We start from the raw sequence: 17,312 nt of genomic DNA on the forward strand, positions 1-17,312 counted from the left end.
GCAACGTAATGATGTCATCGAACTTCCAGCCAATCAGTAGTCATCACATCTGGCCGCATCACCCTGCGCGTGATGACGTCTGCGCGGCATGTTGGTACCTCCGAGCCGGCAGCCAATCAGCAGTTACCATCACAAGTCCATCCCCCATTCCCAGCATCATCAAGCGCGCCATTTCGTATGAGTGGCGGGATGACGTTCACCGATGAGCGCTCAGCCAATCAGATGCGGGCCTGGTCGGTTACCCTGGAGACGAGGCGGGGCTGCAGGATGAAGGTATGGCTGAGGATCGGAGCAGTAGGATAGCAGAGGGTTAACTGCCCCCGGGGAGGCGCGAAGGAGGGAGGTTCACCCCCCCGGGGAGGGTTAATTGCACTCGGGAAGGAGGGAGGTTCACCCCCCCGGGGAGGGTTAATTGCACCCAGGAGGGGCGAGGGGGTGGGGTTAATTGCGCCCGGGGAGGGGCGAGGGGGTGGGGTTAATTGCGCCCGGGGAGGGGCGAGGGGGTGGGGTTAACTGCAGCTGGGGTGGGCGGAGGGGTGTCTGTCTAACTGCACCCGGGGTGGGGTTAATTGCGCCCGGGGAGGGGCGAGGGGGTGGGGTTAATTGCGCCCGGGGAGGGGTTAACTGCAGCTGGGGTGGGCGGAGGGGTGTCTGTCTAACTGCACCCGGGGTGGGAGGGGTGTCTGTCTAACTGCACCCGGGGGGGGGGGGGGTGGGAGGGGTGTCTGTCTAACTGCACCCGGGGTGGGGGGGGGGGGGGGGGGAGGGGTGTCTGTCTAACTGCACCCGGGGTGGGGTGGGGTGGGGGGGGGGGAGGGGTGAAAGGCTAACTGCACCCGGGGTGGGGTGGGTTGGGGGGAGGGGTGTCTGTCTAACTGCACCCGGGGTGGGGGTGAGGGTGAGGGGTGTCTGTCTGACTGCACCCGGGGTGGGGGAGGGGTGTCTGTCTAACTGCACCCTGGGCGGGGGGGTGTCTGTCTTACTGCACCCAGGGTGTGGGTGGGGAGGGGTGCCTGTCTAACTGCACCCGGGCTGGGGAGGTGTCTGTCTTACTGCACCCGGGGTGGGGGGGGAGGGGTGTCTGTCTAACTGAACCCAGTGTGTGGGGGAGGGGTGTCTGTCTAACTTCACCCGGGGTGGTGGGGGGAGGGGTGTCTGGCTAACCGCAGCCGGGGTGTGGGGAGCGGTGTTAACTCCACTGGGGGAGATGCCCAGACATAGCAAAAGCCTGGGCTGCTTCATGATCCAATTCCTTATCAAATTCTCCATTTTCTCTTTAATCTGTTTTCACTACATTTTCCATTAAAATTCAGTATGTCAACAGTCACAGTGTAGTTCTGCTGTCTGACCAGTAGGTTGTGTTGTGATGGCATTACTGATAGCCTGATTTAGAAGGTGGAGGTGGGGGGTTGCGGTCTCCCTGAGAGACACTCGCCTCCCAGCGAGTTCATATCCCTGCAGAGATTTAACAATCCAGGCTGACATTTCAGTGTAGTACTGATCAGAGCAGCATTGTTGGAGGTGACGTATTTCACGTGAGGCCCTGCCTTCCCTCTCAGGTCAGCATCAAAGATCCTGTGGCATTATTCACATATTAAGAGCAGGGAGTTCGCCCAGTCTCCTGACAAATGTTTATTTATCCCCCAACCAACCTGACAGAAAGCTTGTCTGTTCATTGTCACATTGCTGGATGAACCCTTCCCTGCCCTGTTTCTGCCCCTCTCACCCCATCTCTCCCTCTCTCGGGCCCGCCAGCCCCGCTCCCCCTATTTCTCCCTCTTCTGGCCCCCACCCTCCGCTGCTCCCCCTCCCCCGTTTCTCCCTCTCTTGTTCCCCCCACCATTTTCCCCACCCACCCATTTCTCCCTCTCTCACCAGTTTTGCCTCATTGCTCCCCTGTTTCTCCTTCTGTTAGCCCCTTCCCCCCCATTTCTTCCCCTCTCAGACCACCCCCTCCACCATTTGTCCCCTCTCAGCACAATCTCCCAATTTTGCCTAATCTCACCCTGTTTCTCTCTCAGCTCACCTCCTCATCACCCACCCCCATCATATTTTTGTCTTGACTTTTTTATTACCATGGTACAGCTACTAAATAGTAATAAAAATTCCAAGGTAGAAGTTGGCAAGAAATATCAAGCTGTCCCAGTTGCTACACAAATATTTTTTATCACTTTTTCCTTCAAAAATTCAAAATCTGCTAACACAACAATGGCTCCAGTCTTGCCAATATTCAAATGGAAGAGTTATTCTAAATTCTCAGTAAATTGGAACATTACTGGATTAAAGTTACTTCTACAACTTGATCTCAGACCATACTGAATTTGTAATTAAAAGATTCAGATCTAGTTGGGCCCTGAAGTTCCTTCCTGTTTTCATAGCAACTGCTTGCAGTATTGCTTACTGGTTACACATTGAATGGTTCAGATGAACCTGAAGAAAGGATATTCACACCAAAGTCTCACTCTGTTGAGAACTTGCAAATTTGTCCCACAGATTAACTACATACAGTCACACAGTGGGGAGGCAATAGCGTAGTGGTATTGTCGCTGGACTATTAATCCAGAGACCTAGGGTAATGCTCTGGGGACCTGGTTTTGAATCCCACCATGATGGTGGAATTTGAATTAAAAGTCTAATTGTTGTAAAATTCCATCAAATTCACTAATCTGCTTGGCCTGGCCTATGTGTGACTCCAGACCAACTGTGGTTGCCTCTTAAATGCCCTCTGAGAAAGGGCAATTAGGGATAGGCAATAAATGCTGGCCTAGTCAATGACACCCACATCCCGTGAATGTATAAAAAAAACACAAAACCTTGGTCTTTAAAAAAGGATTTGAACAAGTTGTTCTGTATTCATGGGCTGAAATACGAAGAACAAGAACTGACTATTGCAAACCTTGTGGAATAGTCACACTGTATTCACTCCTCAGATTTATTATTTAAATTAGTTCATAACTTGATGTCATAAAAATACTCTTTCAGTCTATGTCTCCTCAAAATACAGATGGATTACGTTCCAGTAAAATCCACATTGCAGGATCCACGCTATGTTTTACGATTCCCTGCCACTGGATCTGAAGGCAGGGAGGGCTTGTAAAATCCAGCACCCAATGTCTGTCTACTCGAAGTGACCTGTCTTCCATTTTGCAGGGAGCAGTGGAGGTGTCGGGCATCCCACCTCCCTTGGGCCTGTTGAGGACATTAAATGGCCAATTTGGACACCTAGGTGCCTCATCCTGCCCCTGACATTATACCAGTGGCCGGGAGAGCCCCATGCCAAGTGGGTAGCCCAGCAGTTTTAGCTGCACGGGGGTATCATGGAATAGAATCATTACAGCACAAAAGAAGGCCATTTGACCCATCACATCCATGCTGGCACTTTGAAGGAGCAATTCTATGCCCATCAGAGGCAAGCCCCCAGGTCATACCCTCCCTTTAACCCTCCTCCTCCTGGCCTCTCGAACACAGTCCCTCAACTGCCTCTAGTTGGGGCCGAGCTGGCAGGGTAAAGTGAGACCCCAGACCTATCTGAAGTCTGGCTGGCTATAGTCCCAGCATTGGCCATCACTCGAACCTGGCTTTGCTGGGAATGCACAGCAGCTCCCTAAGATGGGACTTTCTCCCCAGATGGGGGTGGAAGTCTCACCCTGAGCCAATTAACACATACTGAGTATAAAATGGCTGTGGGACAGCCAGCTTTTTGTGGGCAGACTCTCAACAGACCCACGCCTTCCCATTGCACCTTGCCCCCTCGCCATCCCCCCGTGCCTTGCCCCCATGCAACCCCATGCCTTGCCCCCTCGCCATCCCATTACACCTTGCTCCCTCACCATCCCCCAGCTCCTGGCCCACTTGTCATCCTCCCCGCTGCTTGCCCCCTTGCCATCCCCCAGCACCTAGCCCCCTCGCCATTCCCTCCCACTCCATAGCCCCCCTTCCCATTGCCCCCTCCCCATCACATTGCGCCTTGCACCCACCCCCTTGGCATCCCCCCGCGCCTTGCCCTGTGGCCCTCCCCCTGCTCCATACCCCCTCACCATCCCATTGCCCCTTGCCCCCTCACCATCACATTGCGCATTGCAACCACTGCCTGCGCCTTGCACCCTTGGCATCCCCACACTGCTTGCCTTCTCGTCAGCCCCCACACCTTGCCCCCTTACCATCCTCCCCATGCCTTGTCCCCTCGCCATTGCACCGCACCTTACACACTCGCCATCCCACCGTGCCGTGCCCCCTTGCCATCCCCCCGTGCCTCGCCCCCTCGCCATCCTCCCTGTGCCTCGCCACCCTCCCCACACCTCGCCCCCTCGCCACCCTATCCATGCCTCGCCCCCTCGCCACCCTCCCCGCGCCTCGCCCCCTCGCCACCCTCCCCGCGCCTCGCCCCCTCGCCAACCTCCCCACGCTTCGTCCCCTCGCCACCCTATCCATGCCTCGCCACCCTCCCTGCGCCTCGCCCCCTCGCCACCCTCCCTGCACCTCGCCCCCTCACCACCCTATCCTTGACTCGCCACCCTATCCGCGCCTCGACATCCTCCCCGCGCCTTGGCCCCTCACCACCCTATCTGTGCCTTGCCCCCTCGCCAACCTCGCTGCACCTCGCCCACTCGCCGCCCTCCCGGCGCCTCTCCCCCCTCGCCCCCTCGGCTCCCTCCCGGCTCCTCGCCCCCTTGCCACCCTTCCTGCGTCTTGCCCCCTTGCCACCCTGCCCCCCTCGCCCCCTCGACACCCTCCCCACGCCTCGCCCTCTCCCCACCCTCCCCGTGCCTCGACCCTCCCCACCCTCCACGCGCCTCGCCCCCTCGCCGCCCTCCCCGTGCCTCGCCCTCTCGCCATCCTCCCCACGCCTCGCCACACTCCGCGCACTTCGCCACCTCGCCACCCTCCCCGCGCCTCACCCACTCACCTCGCCCCCTCGCCACTCTCGCCGCACATCGCCCCCTCGCCACCCTCCCCGCGCCTCGCCCCCTCGCCACCCTCCCCGCGCCTCGCCCACTCACCTCGCCCCCTCGCCACTCTCCCCGCGCCACGCCCCCTCGCCACCCTCCCCGCGCCTCTCCCCCTCGCCACCCTCCCCACGCCTTGTCCCCTCCCCACCCTCCCCACGCCTCTCCCCCTCGCCACCCTCTCCACACCTCTCCCCCTCGCCACCCTCTCCGCGCCTCGGCCCCTCACCACCATCCCCGCGCCTCGGCCCCTCGCCACCATCCCCACGCCTCGGCCCCTCGCCACCATCCCCGCGCCTCGGCCCCTCGCCACCATCCCTGCACCTCGGCCCCTCGCCACCCTCCCCGCGCCTCACCCCCTCGCCTCCCTCCCTGTGCCTCGCCCCATCGCCTCGCGCCCTCGCCACCCTCCCCGCACCTCGCCCCCCTCGCCACCCTCCCCACGCCTCACCGCCTCACCAACCTCCCCGCGCCTCACCCCCTCGCCTCCCTCCCTGTGCCTCGCCCCGTCACCTCGCGCCCTCGCCACCCTCCCCGCGCCTCACCCCCTCGCCTCTCTCCCCGCACCTCGCCCCCTCGCCACCCTCCCCGCGCCTCGCACCCTCGCCACCCTCCCCGCGCCTCGCCCTCTCGCCACCCTCTCTGCGCCTCGCCCACTCGCCACCCACTCCGCGCCTCACCACCCACCCCGCGCCTCGCCCCCTCGCCACCCTCCCCGTGCCTCGCCCCCTCGCCACCCTCCCCGCGCCTCGCCCCCTCGCCTACCTCCCCGCGCCTCGCCCCCTCGCCACCCTCTCGCCCCCTCGCCACCCTCTCGGCCCCTCGCCACCCTCTCGGCGCCTCACCACCCACCCCGCGCCTCGCCCCCTCGCCACTCTCCCCACGCCTCGCACCCTCGCCACCCCCTGCGCCTCGCACCTTCGCCACCCTCCCCGCGCCTCGCCTCCTCGCCTCCCTCCCCGCGCCTCGCACCCTCACCACCCTCCCCGTGCCTCGCCACCCTCTCGGCGCCTCACCACCCACCCCGGGCCTCGCCCCCTCGCCACTCTCCCCGCGCCTCGCCCCCTCGCCACCCTCCCCACACCTCGCCCCCTCGCCACCATCCACACGCCTCGCCCCCTCGCCACCATCCACACGCCTCGCCCCCTCGCCCCCCTCCCCGTGCCTCGTCCCCTCGCCATCCTCCCCGCGCCTCGATCCCTCAACACCCTATCCGTGCCTTGCCCCCTCACCACCATCCCCGCGCCTTGCCCCCCCGCCCCCCTCCCCGCGCATCGCCCCCTCGCCACCTACACCGCGCCTCGCCCCCTCGCCACCCTCCCTGCGCCTCCATCCCTGCGCCAAGCCCCCTCGCCTCCCTCCCCACGCCTCGCACCCTCGCCACCCTCCCCGCAGCTCGCCCCCTCGCCACCCTCCCCGCAGCTCGCCCCCTCGCCACCCTCCCCGCACCTCGCCCGCTCGCCTCCCTCTCCAAGCCTCGCCCGCTCGCCATCCTCCCAGCACCTCGCCCGCTCGCCTCCCTCTCCAAGCCTCGCCCCCTCACCACCCTCCCCGCAGCTCGCCCGCTCGCCACCCTCCCCACGTCTCGCCCCCTCGCTTCCCTCCCCGCGCCTTACCCCCTCGACTCGCCCGCTCGCTTCCCTCCCTGCGCCTCGCCCGCTCACTTCCCTCCCTGCGCCTCGCCCCCTCGCCGCCCTCCCCGCGCCTCGCCACCTCGCCGCCCTCACCGCGCCTTGCCCCCTCGCCAGCCCCCCGTGCCTTGCCCCCTCGCCATCCTCCCCGCGCCTTGCCCCCTCGCCATCCTCCCCACGCCGCGCCCCCTCGCCACCCTTACCGCGCCTCGCCTCCTCCCCACCCTCTCCGCGCCTCGCCTCCTTGCCACCCTCCCAGCTCCTCTCCCCCCTCGCCGCCCTCCCCGCGCCTTACCCTCTCACCATCCTCCCCACGTCTCGCCCCCCTCGCCACCCTCCGCGCACTTCGCCACCTCGCCACACTCCCCGCGCCTCGCCCACTCACCTCGCCTCCTCGCCACTCTCCGCGCGCCTCGCCCCCTCGCCACCCTTCCCGCGCCTCGCCCCCTCGCCACCCTACCTGCGCTTCGCCCCCTCGCCACCCTCCACGCGCCTCGCCCCCTCGCCACCCTCCCCGTGCCTCGCCCCCTCGCCACCCTCCCCGCACCTCGTCCCTCACCACCCTCCGCATGCCTCGCCCCCTCGCCGCCCCCTCGCCACCCCCCGTGCCTCGCCTCCTCGCCACCCTCCCCGCGCCTCGCCCGCTCGCCACCCTCCCCGCGCCTCGCCCGCTTGCCACCCTCTGCGCGCCTCGCCCGCTTGCCACCCTCTGCGCGCCTCGCCCGCTTGCCACCCTCTGCGCGCCTCGCCCGCTTGCCACCCTCTGCGCGCCTCGCCCGCTCGCCACCCTCTGCGCGCCTCGCCCGCTCGCCACCCTCTGCGCGCCTCGCCCGCTCGCCACCCTCTGCGCGCCTCGCCCCCTCGCCACCCTCTGCGCGCCTCGCCCCCTCGCCACCCTCCCCGCACCTCGCCCCCTCGCCACCCTCCCCGCGCCTCGCCGCCTCACCAACCTCCCCGCACCTCGCCCCCTCGCCTCCCTCCCCGTGCCTCGCCCCGTCGCCTCGCCCCCTCGCCACCCCCTGCGCCTCGCACCCTCGCCACCCTCCCTGTGCCTCGCCACCTCGCCTCCCTCCCCGCGCCTCGCCCGCTTGCTTCCCTCCCCGCGCCTCGCCCCCTCGTCTCCCTCCCTGCGCCTCGCACCCTCGCCACTCTCCCCGCGCCTCGCACCCTCGCCACTCTCCCCGCGCCTCGCACCCTCGCCACTCTCCCCGCGCCTCGCACCCTCGCCACCCTCCCCGCGCCTCGCACCCTCGCCACTCTCCCCGCGCTTCGCCCCCTCGCCGCCATCCCCGCGCCTCGCCCGCTCGCGACCCTCCCCGCGCCTCGCACCCTCGCCACCCTCCCCGCGCCTCGCACCCTCGCCACCCTCCCAGCGCCTCGCACCCTCGCCACCCTCCCCGCGCCTCACCCCCTCGCCACCATCCCCGCGCCTCGCCCCCTCGTCTCCCTCCCCGCACCTCGCCACCCTCCCCGCTCCTCGCCCCCTCGCCACTCTCCCCGTGCCTCGCCCCCTCGCCACCATCCCCGCGCCTCGCCCCGTCGCCTCCCTCCCCGCGCCTCGCCCCGTCGCCTCCCTCCCCGTGCCTCGCCCACCTCCCCGCGCCTCGCCCCCTCGCCACTGTCCCCGTGCCTCCACCCCTCGCCATGCCCCCCGCGCCTCGTCCCCTCGCCATCCTCCCCGTGCCTCGCTCCCTCAACACCCTATCCGTGCCTTGCCCCCTCGCCACCATCCCCGCGCCTCGCCCCGTCGCCTCCCTCCCCGCGCCTCGCCCCCTCGCCGCTCTCCCCGCGCCTCGCTCAATCGCCATCCCGCCCCACGCCTTGCCCCCTCTCCCCCTCCCCGCGCATCGCCCCCTCACCACCTACACCGCCCCTCGCCTCCTTGCCACCCTCACCGTGCATCGCCCGCTCGCCTCCCTCTCCAAGCCTCGCCCCCTCAACACCCTCCCCGCAGCTCGCCCGCTCGCCACCCGCCCCACGTCTCGCCCCCTCGCTTCCCTCCCCGCACCTTACCCCCTTGCCTCGCCCGCTCGCTTCACTCTCCGCGCCTCGCCCCTTTGCCTCCTTCCCCGTGCCTCGCCCCCTCGCCCCCTCGCCTCTCTCCCTGCACCTCGTCCCCTCGCCATCCTCCCCGTGCATGGCCCCGTCGCCATCCTCCCCATGCCTCATCCTCTCGTCACCCTATCTGGGCTTCGCCGCCTCGCCACCCTCCCCGCGCCTAGTCCCCTCGCCATACTCCCCGCGCCTCAGCTCCTCGCCACCCCCCGCGCCTCGCACCCTCGCCACCCTCCCCGCGCCTCGCCCCTTCGCCACCCTCCCCGCGCCTCGCCCACTCACCTCGCCCCCTCGCCACTCTCCCCGCGCCTCGTCCCCTCGCCACCCTCCCCGCGCCTCTCCCCCTCGCCACCCTCCCCACGCCTCGTCCCCTCCCCACCCTCCCCACACCTCGTCCCTTCGCCACCCTCCCCACACCTCTCCCCCTCGCCACCCTCTCCACACCTCTCCCCCTCGCCACTCTCCCCGCGCCTCGGCCCCTCACCACCATCCCCGCGCCTCGGCCCCTCGCCACCATCCCCGCGCCTCGGCCCCTCGCCACCATCCCCGCGCCTCGGCCCCTCGCCACCATCCCCGCGCCTCGGCCCCTCGCCACCATCCCCGCGCCTCGGCCCCTCGCCACCATCCCCGTGCTTCGCCGCGTCACCAACCTCCCCGCGCCACACACCCTCGCCTCCCTCCCTGTGCCTCGCGCCCTCGCCACCCTCCCCGCGCCTCGCCCCCCTCGCCACCCTCCCCACGCCTCACCGCCTCACCAACCTCCACGCGCCTCACCCCCTCGCCTCCCTCCCTGTGCCTTGCCCCGTCACCTCGCGCCCTCGCCACCCTCCCCGCGCCTCACCCCCTCGCCTCTCTCCCCGCACCTCGCCCCCTCGCCACCCTCCCCGCGCCTCGCACCCTCGCCACCCTCCCCGCGCCTCGCCCCCTCGCCACCCTCTCTGCGCCTCGCCCACTCGCCACCCACTCCGCGCCTCACCACCCACCCCGCGCCTTGCCCCCTCGCCACCCTCCCCGTGCCTCGCCCCCTCGCCACCCTCCCCGCGCCTCGGCCCCTCGCCTACCTCTCTGCGCCTCGCCCCCTCGCCACCCTCTCTGCGCCTCGCCCACTCGCCACCCACTCCGCGCCTCACCACCCTCCCCGCGCCTCGCCCCCTCGCCACCCTCCCCGCGCCTCGCCCCCTCGCCTACCTCCCCGCGCCTCGCCCCCTCGCCACCCTCTCGGCCCCTCGCCACCCTCTCGGCCCCTCGCCACCCTCTCGGCGCCTCACCACCCACCCCGCGCCTCGCCCCCTCGCCACTCTCCCCACGCCTCGGACCCTCGCCACCCCCCGCGCCTCGCACCTTCGCCACCCTCCCCACGCCTCGGACCCTCGCCACCCCCCGCGCCTCGCACCCTCACCACCCTCCCCGTGCCTCGCCACCCTCTCGGCGCCTCACCACCCACCCCGCGCCTCGCCCCCTCGCCACTCTCCTCGCGCCTCGCCCCCTCGCCCCCCTCCCCGTGCCTCGCCCCCTCGCCACCCCCCCGCGCCTCGCCCCCTCGCCATCTCCCCGCATGTCGTTCCCTCGCCATCCTCCCCGCGCCTCGCACCCTCAACACCCTATCCGTGCCTCGCCCCCTTGCCACTGTCCCCGTGCCTCGTCCCCTCGCCATCCTCCCCACGCCTCGATCCCTCAACACCCTATCCGTGCCTCGCCCCCTCGCCGCCCTCCCAGCGCCTCGCCCCATCACCATTCCGCCCCACGCCTTGCCCCCCCGCCCCCCTCCCCGCGCATCGCCCCCTCGCCACCTACACCGCGCCTCGCCCCCTCGCCACACTCCCTGCGCCTCCCTCCCCGCGCCTTGCCCCCTCGCCTCCCTCCCCGCGCCTCACCCCCTCGCCACCCTCCCTGCGCCTCCCTCCCCGCGCCTTGCCCCCTCGCCTCCCTCCCCGCGCCTTGCCCCCTCGCCTCCCTCCCCGTGCCTCGCCCCCTCGCCACCCTCCCCGCAGCTCGCCCCCTCGCCACCCTCCCCGCACCTCGCCCGCTCGCCTCCCTCTCCAAGCCTCGCCCGCTCGCCATCCTCCCAGCACCTCGCCCGCTCGCCTCCCTCTCCAAGCCTCGCCCCCTCACCACCCTCCCCGCAGCTCGCCCACTCGCCACCCTCCCCACGTCTCGCCCCCTCGCTTCCCTCCCCGCGCCTTACCCCCTCGACTCGCCCGCTCGCTTCCCTCCCTGCGCCTCGCCCGCTCACTTCCCTCCCCGCGCCTCGCCCCCTCGCCGCCCTCCCCGCGCCTCGCCCTCTCGCCGCCCTCCCCGAGCCTCGCCCCCCCGTGCCTTGCCCCCTCGCCATCCTCCCCACGCCGCGCCCCCTCGCCACCCTCCGCGCACTTCGCCACCTCGCCACACTCCCCGCGCCTTGCCCACTCACCTCGCCCCCTCGCCACTCTCCGCGCGCCTCGCCCCCTCGCCACCCTACCTGCGCCTCACCCACTCGCTATTCTCCACGCGCCTCGCCCTCTCGTCACCCTATCTGGGCTTCGCCGACTCGCCACCCTCCCCACGCCTCGCCCCCTCGCCGCCCCCTCGCCACCTCGCCACCCTCCCCGTGCCTTGCCCCCTCGCCACCCTCCCCGCGCCTCGCCCCCTCGCCACCCTCCCCGCGCCTCGCCCCCTCGCCACCCTCCCCGCGCCTCGCCCCCTCGCCACCCTCCCCGCGCCTCGCCCCCTCGCCACCCTCCCCGCGCCTCGCCCCCTCGCCACCCTCCCCGCGCCTCGCCCCCTCGCCACCCTCCCCGCGCCTCGCCCCCTCGCCTCCCTCCCCGCGCCTCGCCCCCTCGCCACCCTCCCCGCGACTCGCCCCCTCGCCACCCTCCCCGCGCCTCGCCCCCTCGCCACCCTCCCCGCGCCTCGCCCCCTCGCCACCCTCCCCGCGCCTCGCCCCCTCGCCACCCTCCCCGCGCCTCGCCCCCTCGCCACCCTCCCCGCGCCTCGCCCCCTCGCCACCCTCCCCGCGCCTCGCCCTTTCGCCACCCTCACCGCGCCTCGCCCCCTCGCCACCCTCCCCGCGCCTCGCCCCCTCGCCACCCTCCCCGCGCCTCGCCCCCTCGCCACCCTCCCCGCGCCTCGCCCCCTCGCCACCCTCCCCGCACCTCGTCCCTCACCACCCTCCGCATGCCTCGCCCCCTCGCCGCCCCCTCGCCACCCCCCCGTGCCTCGCCCGCTCGCCACACCCCGTGCCTCGCCCGCTCGCCACCCCCCCGTGCCTCGCCCGCTCGCCACCCTCTGCGCGCCTCGCCCGCTCGCCACCCTCTGCGCGCCTCGCCCGCTCGCCACCCTCTGCGCGCCTCGCCCGCTCGCCACCCTCTGCGCGCCTCGCCCGCTCGCCACCCTCTGCGCGCCTCGCCCGCTCGCCACCCTCTGCGCGCCTCGGCCGCTCGCCACCCTCTGCGCGCCTCGGCCGCTCGCCACCCTCTGCGCGCCTCGGCCGCTCGCCACCCTCTGCGCGCCTCGGCCGCTCGCCACCCTCTGCGCGCCTCGGCCGCTCGCCACCCTCTGCGCGCCTCGGCCGCTCGCCACCCTCTGCGCGCCTCGGCCGCTCGCCACCCTCTGCGCGCCTCGCCCCCTCGCCACCCTCTGCGCGCCTCGCCCCCTCGCCACCCTCCCCGCGCCTCGCCCTTTCGCCACCCTCACCGCGCCTCGCCCCCTCGCCACCCTCCCCGCGCCTCGCCCCCTCGCCACCCTCCCCGCGCCTCGCCCCCTCGCCACCCTCCCCGCGCCTCGCACCCTCGCCACCCTCCCCGCGCCTCGCCCCCTCGCCACCCTCCCCGCGCCTCGCCCCCTCGCCACCCTCCCCGCACCTCGTCCCTCACCACCCTCCGCATGCCTCGCCCCCTCGCCACCCCCCCGTGCCTCGCACGCTCGCCACACCCCGTGCCTCGCCCGCTCGCCACCCCTCCGTGCCTCGCCCGCTCGCCACCCTCTGCGCGCCTCGCCCGCTCGCCACCCTCTGCGCGCCTCGGCCGCTCGCCACCCTCTGCGCGCCTCGGCCGCTCGCCACCCTCTGCGCGCCTCGGCCGCTCGCCACCCTCTGCGCGCCTCGCCCCCTCGCCACCCTCCCCACGCCTCGCCCCCTTGCCTCCCTCCCTGTGCCTCGCCCCGTCGCCTCGCCCCCTCGCCACCCCCTGCGCCTCGCACCCTCGCCACCCTCCCCGCGCCTCGCCACCTCGCCTCCCTCCCCGCGCCTCGCCCGCTTGCTTCCCTCCCCGCGCCTTGCACCCTCGCCACCCTCCCCGCGCCTCGCACCCTCGCCACTCTACCCGCGCTTCGCCCCCTCGCCGCCATCCCCGCGCCTCGCCCGCTCGCGACACTCCCCGCGCCTCGCACCCTCACCACCCTCCCAGCGCCTCGCACCCTCGCCACCCTCCCCGCGCCTCACCCCCTCGCCACCATCCCCGCGCCTCGCCCCCTCGTCTCCCTCCCCGCACCTCGCCCCCTCATCTCCCTCCCCGCCCCTCGCCACCCTCCCCGCTCCTCGCCCCCTCGCAACTCTCCCCGCGCCTCGCCCCCTCGCCACCATCCCCGCGCCTCGCCCCGTCGCCTCCCTCCCCGCGCCTCGCCCCGTCGCCTTCCTCCCTGTGCCTCGCCCACCTCCCCGCGCCTCGCCCCCTCGCCACTGTCCCCGTGCCTCCACCCCTCGCCATGCCCCCCGCGCCTTGTCCCCTCGCCATCCTCCCCGTGCCTCGCTCCCTCAACACCCTATCCGTGCCTTGCCCCCTCGCCTCCCTCCCCGCGCCTCGCCCCCTCGCCTCCCTCTCCGCGCCTCACCCCCTCGCCGCCCTCCCTGCGCCTCGCCCCCTCGCCTCCCTCTCCACGCCTTACCCCCTCGCCGCCCTCCCCGTGCCTCAACCCTCGCCACCATCCCCGTGCCTCGCTCTGTCGCCTCCTTCCCCACACCTCGCCCCCTCGCCACCCTCCCCACGCCTCGCCCCCTCACCACCCTCCCCGCTCCTCACCCCCTCGCCTTGCCCCCTCGCCTCCCTCCCCGCGCCTCGCCCCCTCACCACCCTCCCCGCAGCTCGCCCCCTCGCCACCCTCCCCGCACCTCGCTCCCTCGCCTCCCTCTCCGTGCCATACCCCCTCGCCTCGTCTCCCTCCCCGCGCCTCGCCACCTCGTCTCCCTCCCTGCATCTCGCCCCCTCGTCTCCCTCCCCGCGCCTCGCCCACTCACCTTCCTCCCCGCGCCTTACCCCCTAGCCTCGCCTCTTTCCCCGCGCCTCGACACCTCGCCTCCCTCCCTGCGCCTCGCCCCCTCGCCTCCCTCTCCGCGCCTCGCCCCCTCGCCGCCCTCCCTGCGCCTCGCCCCCTCGCCGCCCTCCCCGCGCCTCAACCCCTCGCCACCATCCCCGTGCCTCACCCCCTTGCCACTGTCCCCGTGCCTCCACCCCTCGCCATCCCCCGTGCCTCGTCCCCTCGCCATCCTCCCCTCGCCTCGCATCCTCGCCACTCTCCCCATGCCTCGCCCCCTCGCCACCATCCCCGCGCCTCGCCCCGTCGTCTCCCTCCCCGCACCTCGCCCCCTCGTCTCCCTCTCCGCCCCTCACCTCCCTCCCCGCGCCTCACCCCCTCACCACTCTCCCCGCGCCTCGCCCCCTCGTCTCCCTCCCCGCTCCTCGCCCCCTCGCCACCCTCCCCACGCCTCGCCCCCACGCCACCATCCCCACGCCTCGCCCCGTCGCCTCCCTCCCCGCGCCTCGCCCCCTCGCCACCATCCCCGCGCCTCGCCCCATCGCCATCCCGCCCCGCGCCCCGCGCCTCGCCCCCTCGCCACCTACACCGCGCCTCGCCCCCCTCGCCACCCTCACCGCGCATCGCCCCCTCGCCACCCTCCCTGCGCCTCACCCCCTCGCCTTGCCCCCTCGCCTCCCTCCCCGCGCCTCACCCCCTCACCACCCTCCCCGCAGCTCGCCCCCTCGCCACCCTCCCTGCACCTCGCCCGCTCACCTCCCTCTCCAAGCCTCACCCCCTCACCACCCTCCCCGCAGCTCGCCCCCTCACCACCCTCCCCACAGCTCGCCCGCTCGCCACCCTCCCCACGTCTCGCCCCCTCGCTTCCCTCCCCGCACCTTGCCCCCTCACCATCCCATTGCGCCTTGCCCCCTCGCATTCCACCCTGTGCCCTGTCCCCTCGCCATCCTCCCTGTGCCTTGCTCCCTCGCCATCCTCTCTGTGCCTTGCCCCTTTGTCAACCACGCACTCCTTGCCCCCTCGCCATCCCCCCACTCCTTGCCCCCTTGCCATCTTCCATGTACTTTGCCCCTTTGCCATCCCCCGCATGCCGTGCCCCCTCGCCATTCTCTCGCTCCTTGCCCCCTCGCCATCCCATTGTGCCTTGCCCCTTTGCCATCCACCCTGTGCCTTGTCCCCTCGCCATCCCATTGTGCCTTGCCCCTTTGCCATCCACCCTGTGCCTTGTCCCCTCGCCAGCCCATTGCGCCTTGCCCTCTCACCATCCTCCCCGTGCCTTACCCACTCACCGTCCCCTGTGCCTTGCCCCCTCGCCATTCAACCTGTGCCTTGCCCCCTCGCCATTCACCCTGTGCCTTGTCCCCTTGACATCGCTGTGCCTTGCCCCATCACCATGTCCCTGCTCCTTGTGCCCTCGCCATCCTATTGCTCCTTGCTCCCTTGCAATCACCGCATGCCTTGTCCCCTCACGATTCCCATGCCCCTTGCCCCCTCGCCGTCACATTGTGCCATGCCCCCTCCACCTGCACCTTGCCCCCTCGCCGTCCCCCCACTCCTTGCCCCCTCACCATCCCCCCACTCCTTGTACCTTACCCCCTCGCCATCCCATTGCACCTTGCCCCCTCGCCATCCTCCCCGGCCCTTACCCCTTCGCCATCCCCCCACTCCTTGCCCCCTCACCATCCCATTGCACCTTGCCCCCTCACCATCCCATTGCACTTAGCCCCCTCACCATCCCCCTGCAACTTGCCCTCTCGCCATCCCCCCTCAACTTGCCCCCTCGCCATCTCCCCGCAACTTGGCCCCTCACCTTCCCCAAGTACCATGCCCCCTCGCCATCCTGTCGTACCTTGCCCCATCGCCATGCCCCTGCAACTTGCCCCTCGCCATCCCCCCTCCTTGCCCCCTCGCCATCCCATTGCACTTTGCCCCCTCGCCATCGCATTGCACCTTGCCCCATCGCCATCCTCCCCATGCCTTACCCCCTCACCATCCCCTGTGTCTTGCCACCCTCCCCATCCACCCTGTGCCTTGCTCCCTTGCCATCCACCCTGTGCCTTGCCCCCTTGCCATCACCGTGCCTTGCCCAATCACCATTTCCCTGCTCCTTGAGCCCTTGCCATCCCCTGCTCCTTGCCCCCTCGCCATCCCATTGCACCATGCCCCTCACCATCGTCCCCGTGACTTGCCCCCTCGCCATCCCATTGCACCTTGCCCCCTTGCTATCCACCCTGTGCCTTGCCCCTTCGCCATCCCCCCACTCCTTGCCCCCTCGCCATCCCATTGCACCTTGTCCCCTCACCATGCCCCCATTCCTTGCCCCCTCGCCATCACATTGCACCTTGCCCCCTCGCCATCCTCCCTGTGCCTTGCCCCATGCCATGCCCCCATTCCTTGCCCCATTGCCATCACATTGCACCTTGCCCCCACCCCCTGCACCTTGCCCCCTCGCCATCCCCCCACTCCTTGTCCCCTCGCCATCACAGCCCCATTCCTTGTCCCCTCACCATCCTCCCCGTGCCTCGTCCACTGACCATCCTCTGTGTCTTGCCCCCTCGCCATCCCGGTGCCTTGCCCCATCACCATGTCCTTTCTCCTTGCACCCTCGCTATCCCATTGCTCCTTGCCCCCTTGCAATTACCCTATGCCTTGCCCTCTCACCATTCCCCCGCTCCTTGCCCATCCAATTGCCCCATGCCCCCTTGCCATCAATTGGGCCTTGCCCCCTCCCCCTGCACCTTGCCCCCTCGCCATCCCGCCACTCCTTGACCCCTCACCATCCCATTGCGCCTTGCTCCCTCACCATCCTCCCCGTGTCTTGCCCCCACGCCATCCACCCTGTCCCTTGCCCCTTTGCCATCCACCCTGTCCCTTGCCCCTTCGCCATCCCATTACTACTTGCCCACTCGTCATCCTCCTCGTGCCTTTGCCCCCTCACCATCCCATTGCGCCTTGTCTCCTCACCATCCCATTGCGCATTGCCCCCTCGCCATCCCATTGCGCCTTGCCCCCTCGCCATCCCATTGCGCCTTGCCCCCTCGCCATCCCATTGCTCCTTGCCCTCTTGCCATCCCACTGCGCATTGCCCTCTTGCCGTCCCATTGTGCATTGTATCCTCGCCATCCCATTGCGCTTTGCCCTCGCCATACCATCGCGCCTTGACCCTTCACCATTCCCCCGTGCCTTCCCCCTCACCATCCCCCTGCACCTTGCCCCCTCGCCATTCCTCTGCTCCTCGCCCACTCGCTATCCCATTGCGCCCCATTGTGCCTTGCCCCCTCGCCATCCCATTGCACCTTGCCCCCTCACCATCCCTTCACACTTCGTCCCCTCGTCATCCCATTGCGCATTGTCCCCTCGTCCTCCCCCGGACCTTGACCCCGCGCCATTTTCCTGCACCTTGCCCCCACGCCATCTTCTTGCACCTTGCCCCCTCGCCATCCCATTACTCCTT

General features: G+C 70.4%; 2 protein-coding genes across 3 annotated transcripts in view; both read left to right on the forward strand.

Moving 5' to 3' along the window:
- Positions 1 to 72: 72 nt before the first annotated feature.
- Positions 73 to 13,867, forward strand: LOC121280017 (proline-rich protein 36-like). The gene is made up of 3 exons (XM_041191645.1): positions 73 to 273; positions 6,292 to 8,018; positions 10,759 to 13,867. Exons 1-3 carry the CDS (start codon positions 73 to 75, stop codon positions 13,865 to 13,867), a joined length of 5,037 nt encoding a protein of 1,678 aa, XP_041047579.1.
- Positions 184 to 17,312, forward strand: part of abhd14a (abhydrolase domain containing 14A) — a 105,826-nt gene continuing 88,697 nt past the window's right edge. Inside the window, exon 1 of one of the 2 annotated variants that reach the window (XM_041190828.1) lies at positions 184 to 273. The gene's annotated coding sequence lies outside the window, so the exon portion shown is untranslated. The remainder of the gene's footprint in view (positions 274 to 17,312) is intronic. The other variant, XM_041190829.1, reaches the window with a different exon arrangement.

This window comes from Carcharodon carcharias, chromosome 7 (assembly GCF_017639515.1).
Source record: "Carcharodon carcharias isolate sCarCar2 chromosome 7, sCarCar2.pri, whole genome shotgun sequence".
Classification (NCBI taxonomy): domain Eukaryota; kingdom Metazoa; phylum Chordata; class Chondrichthyes; order Lamniformes; family Lamnidae; genus Carcharodon; species Carcharodon carcharias.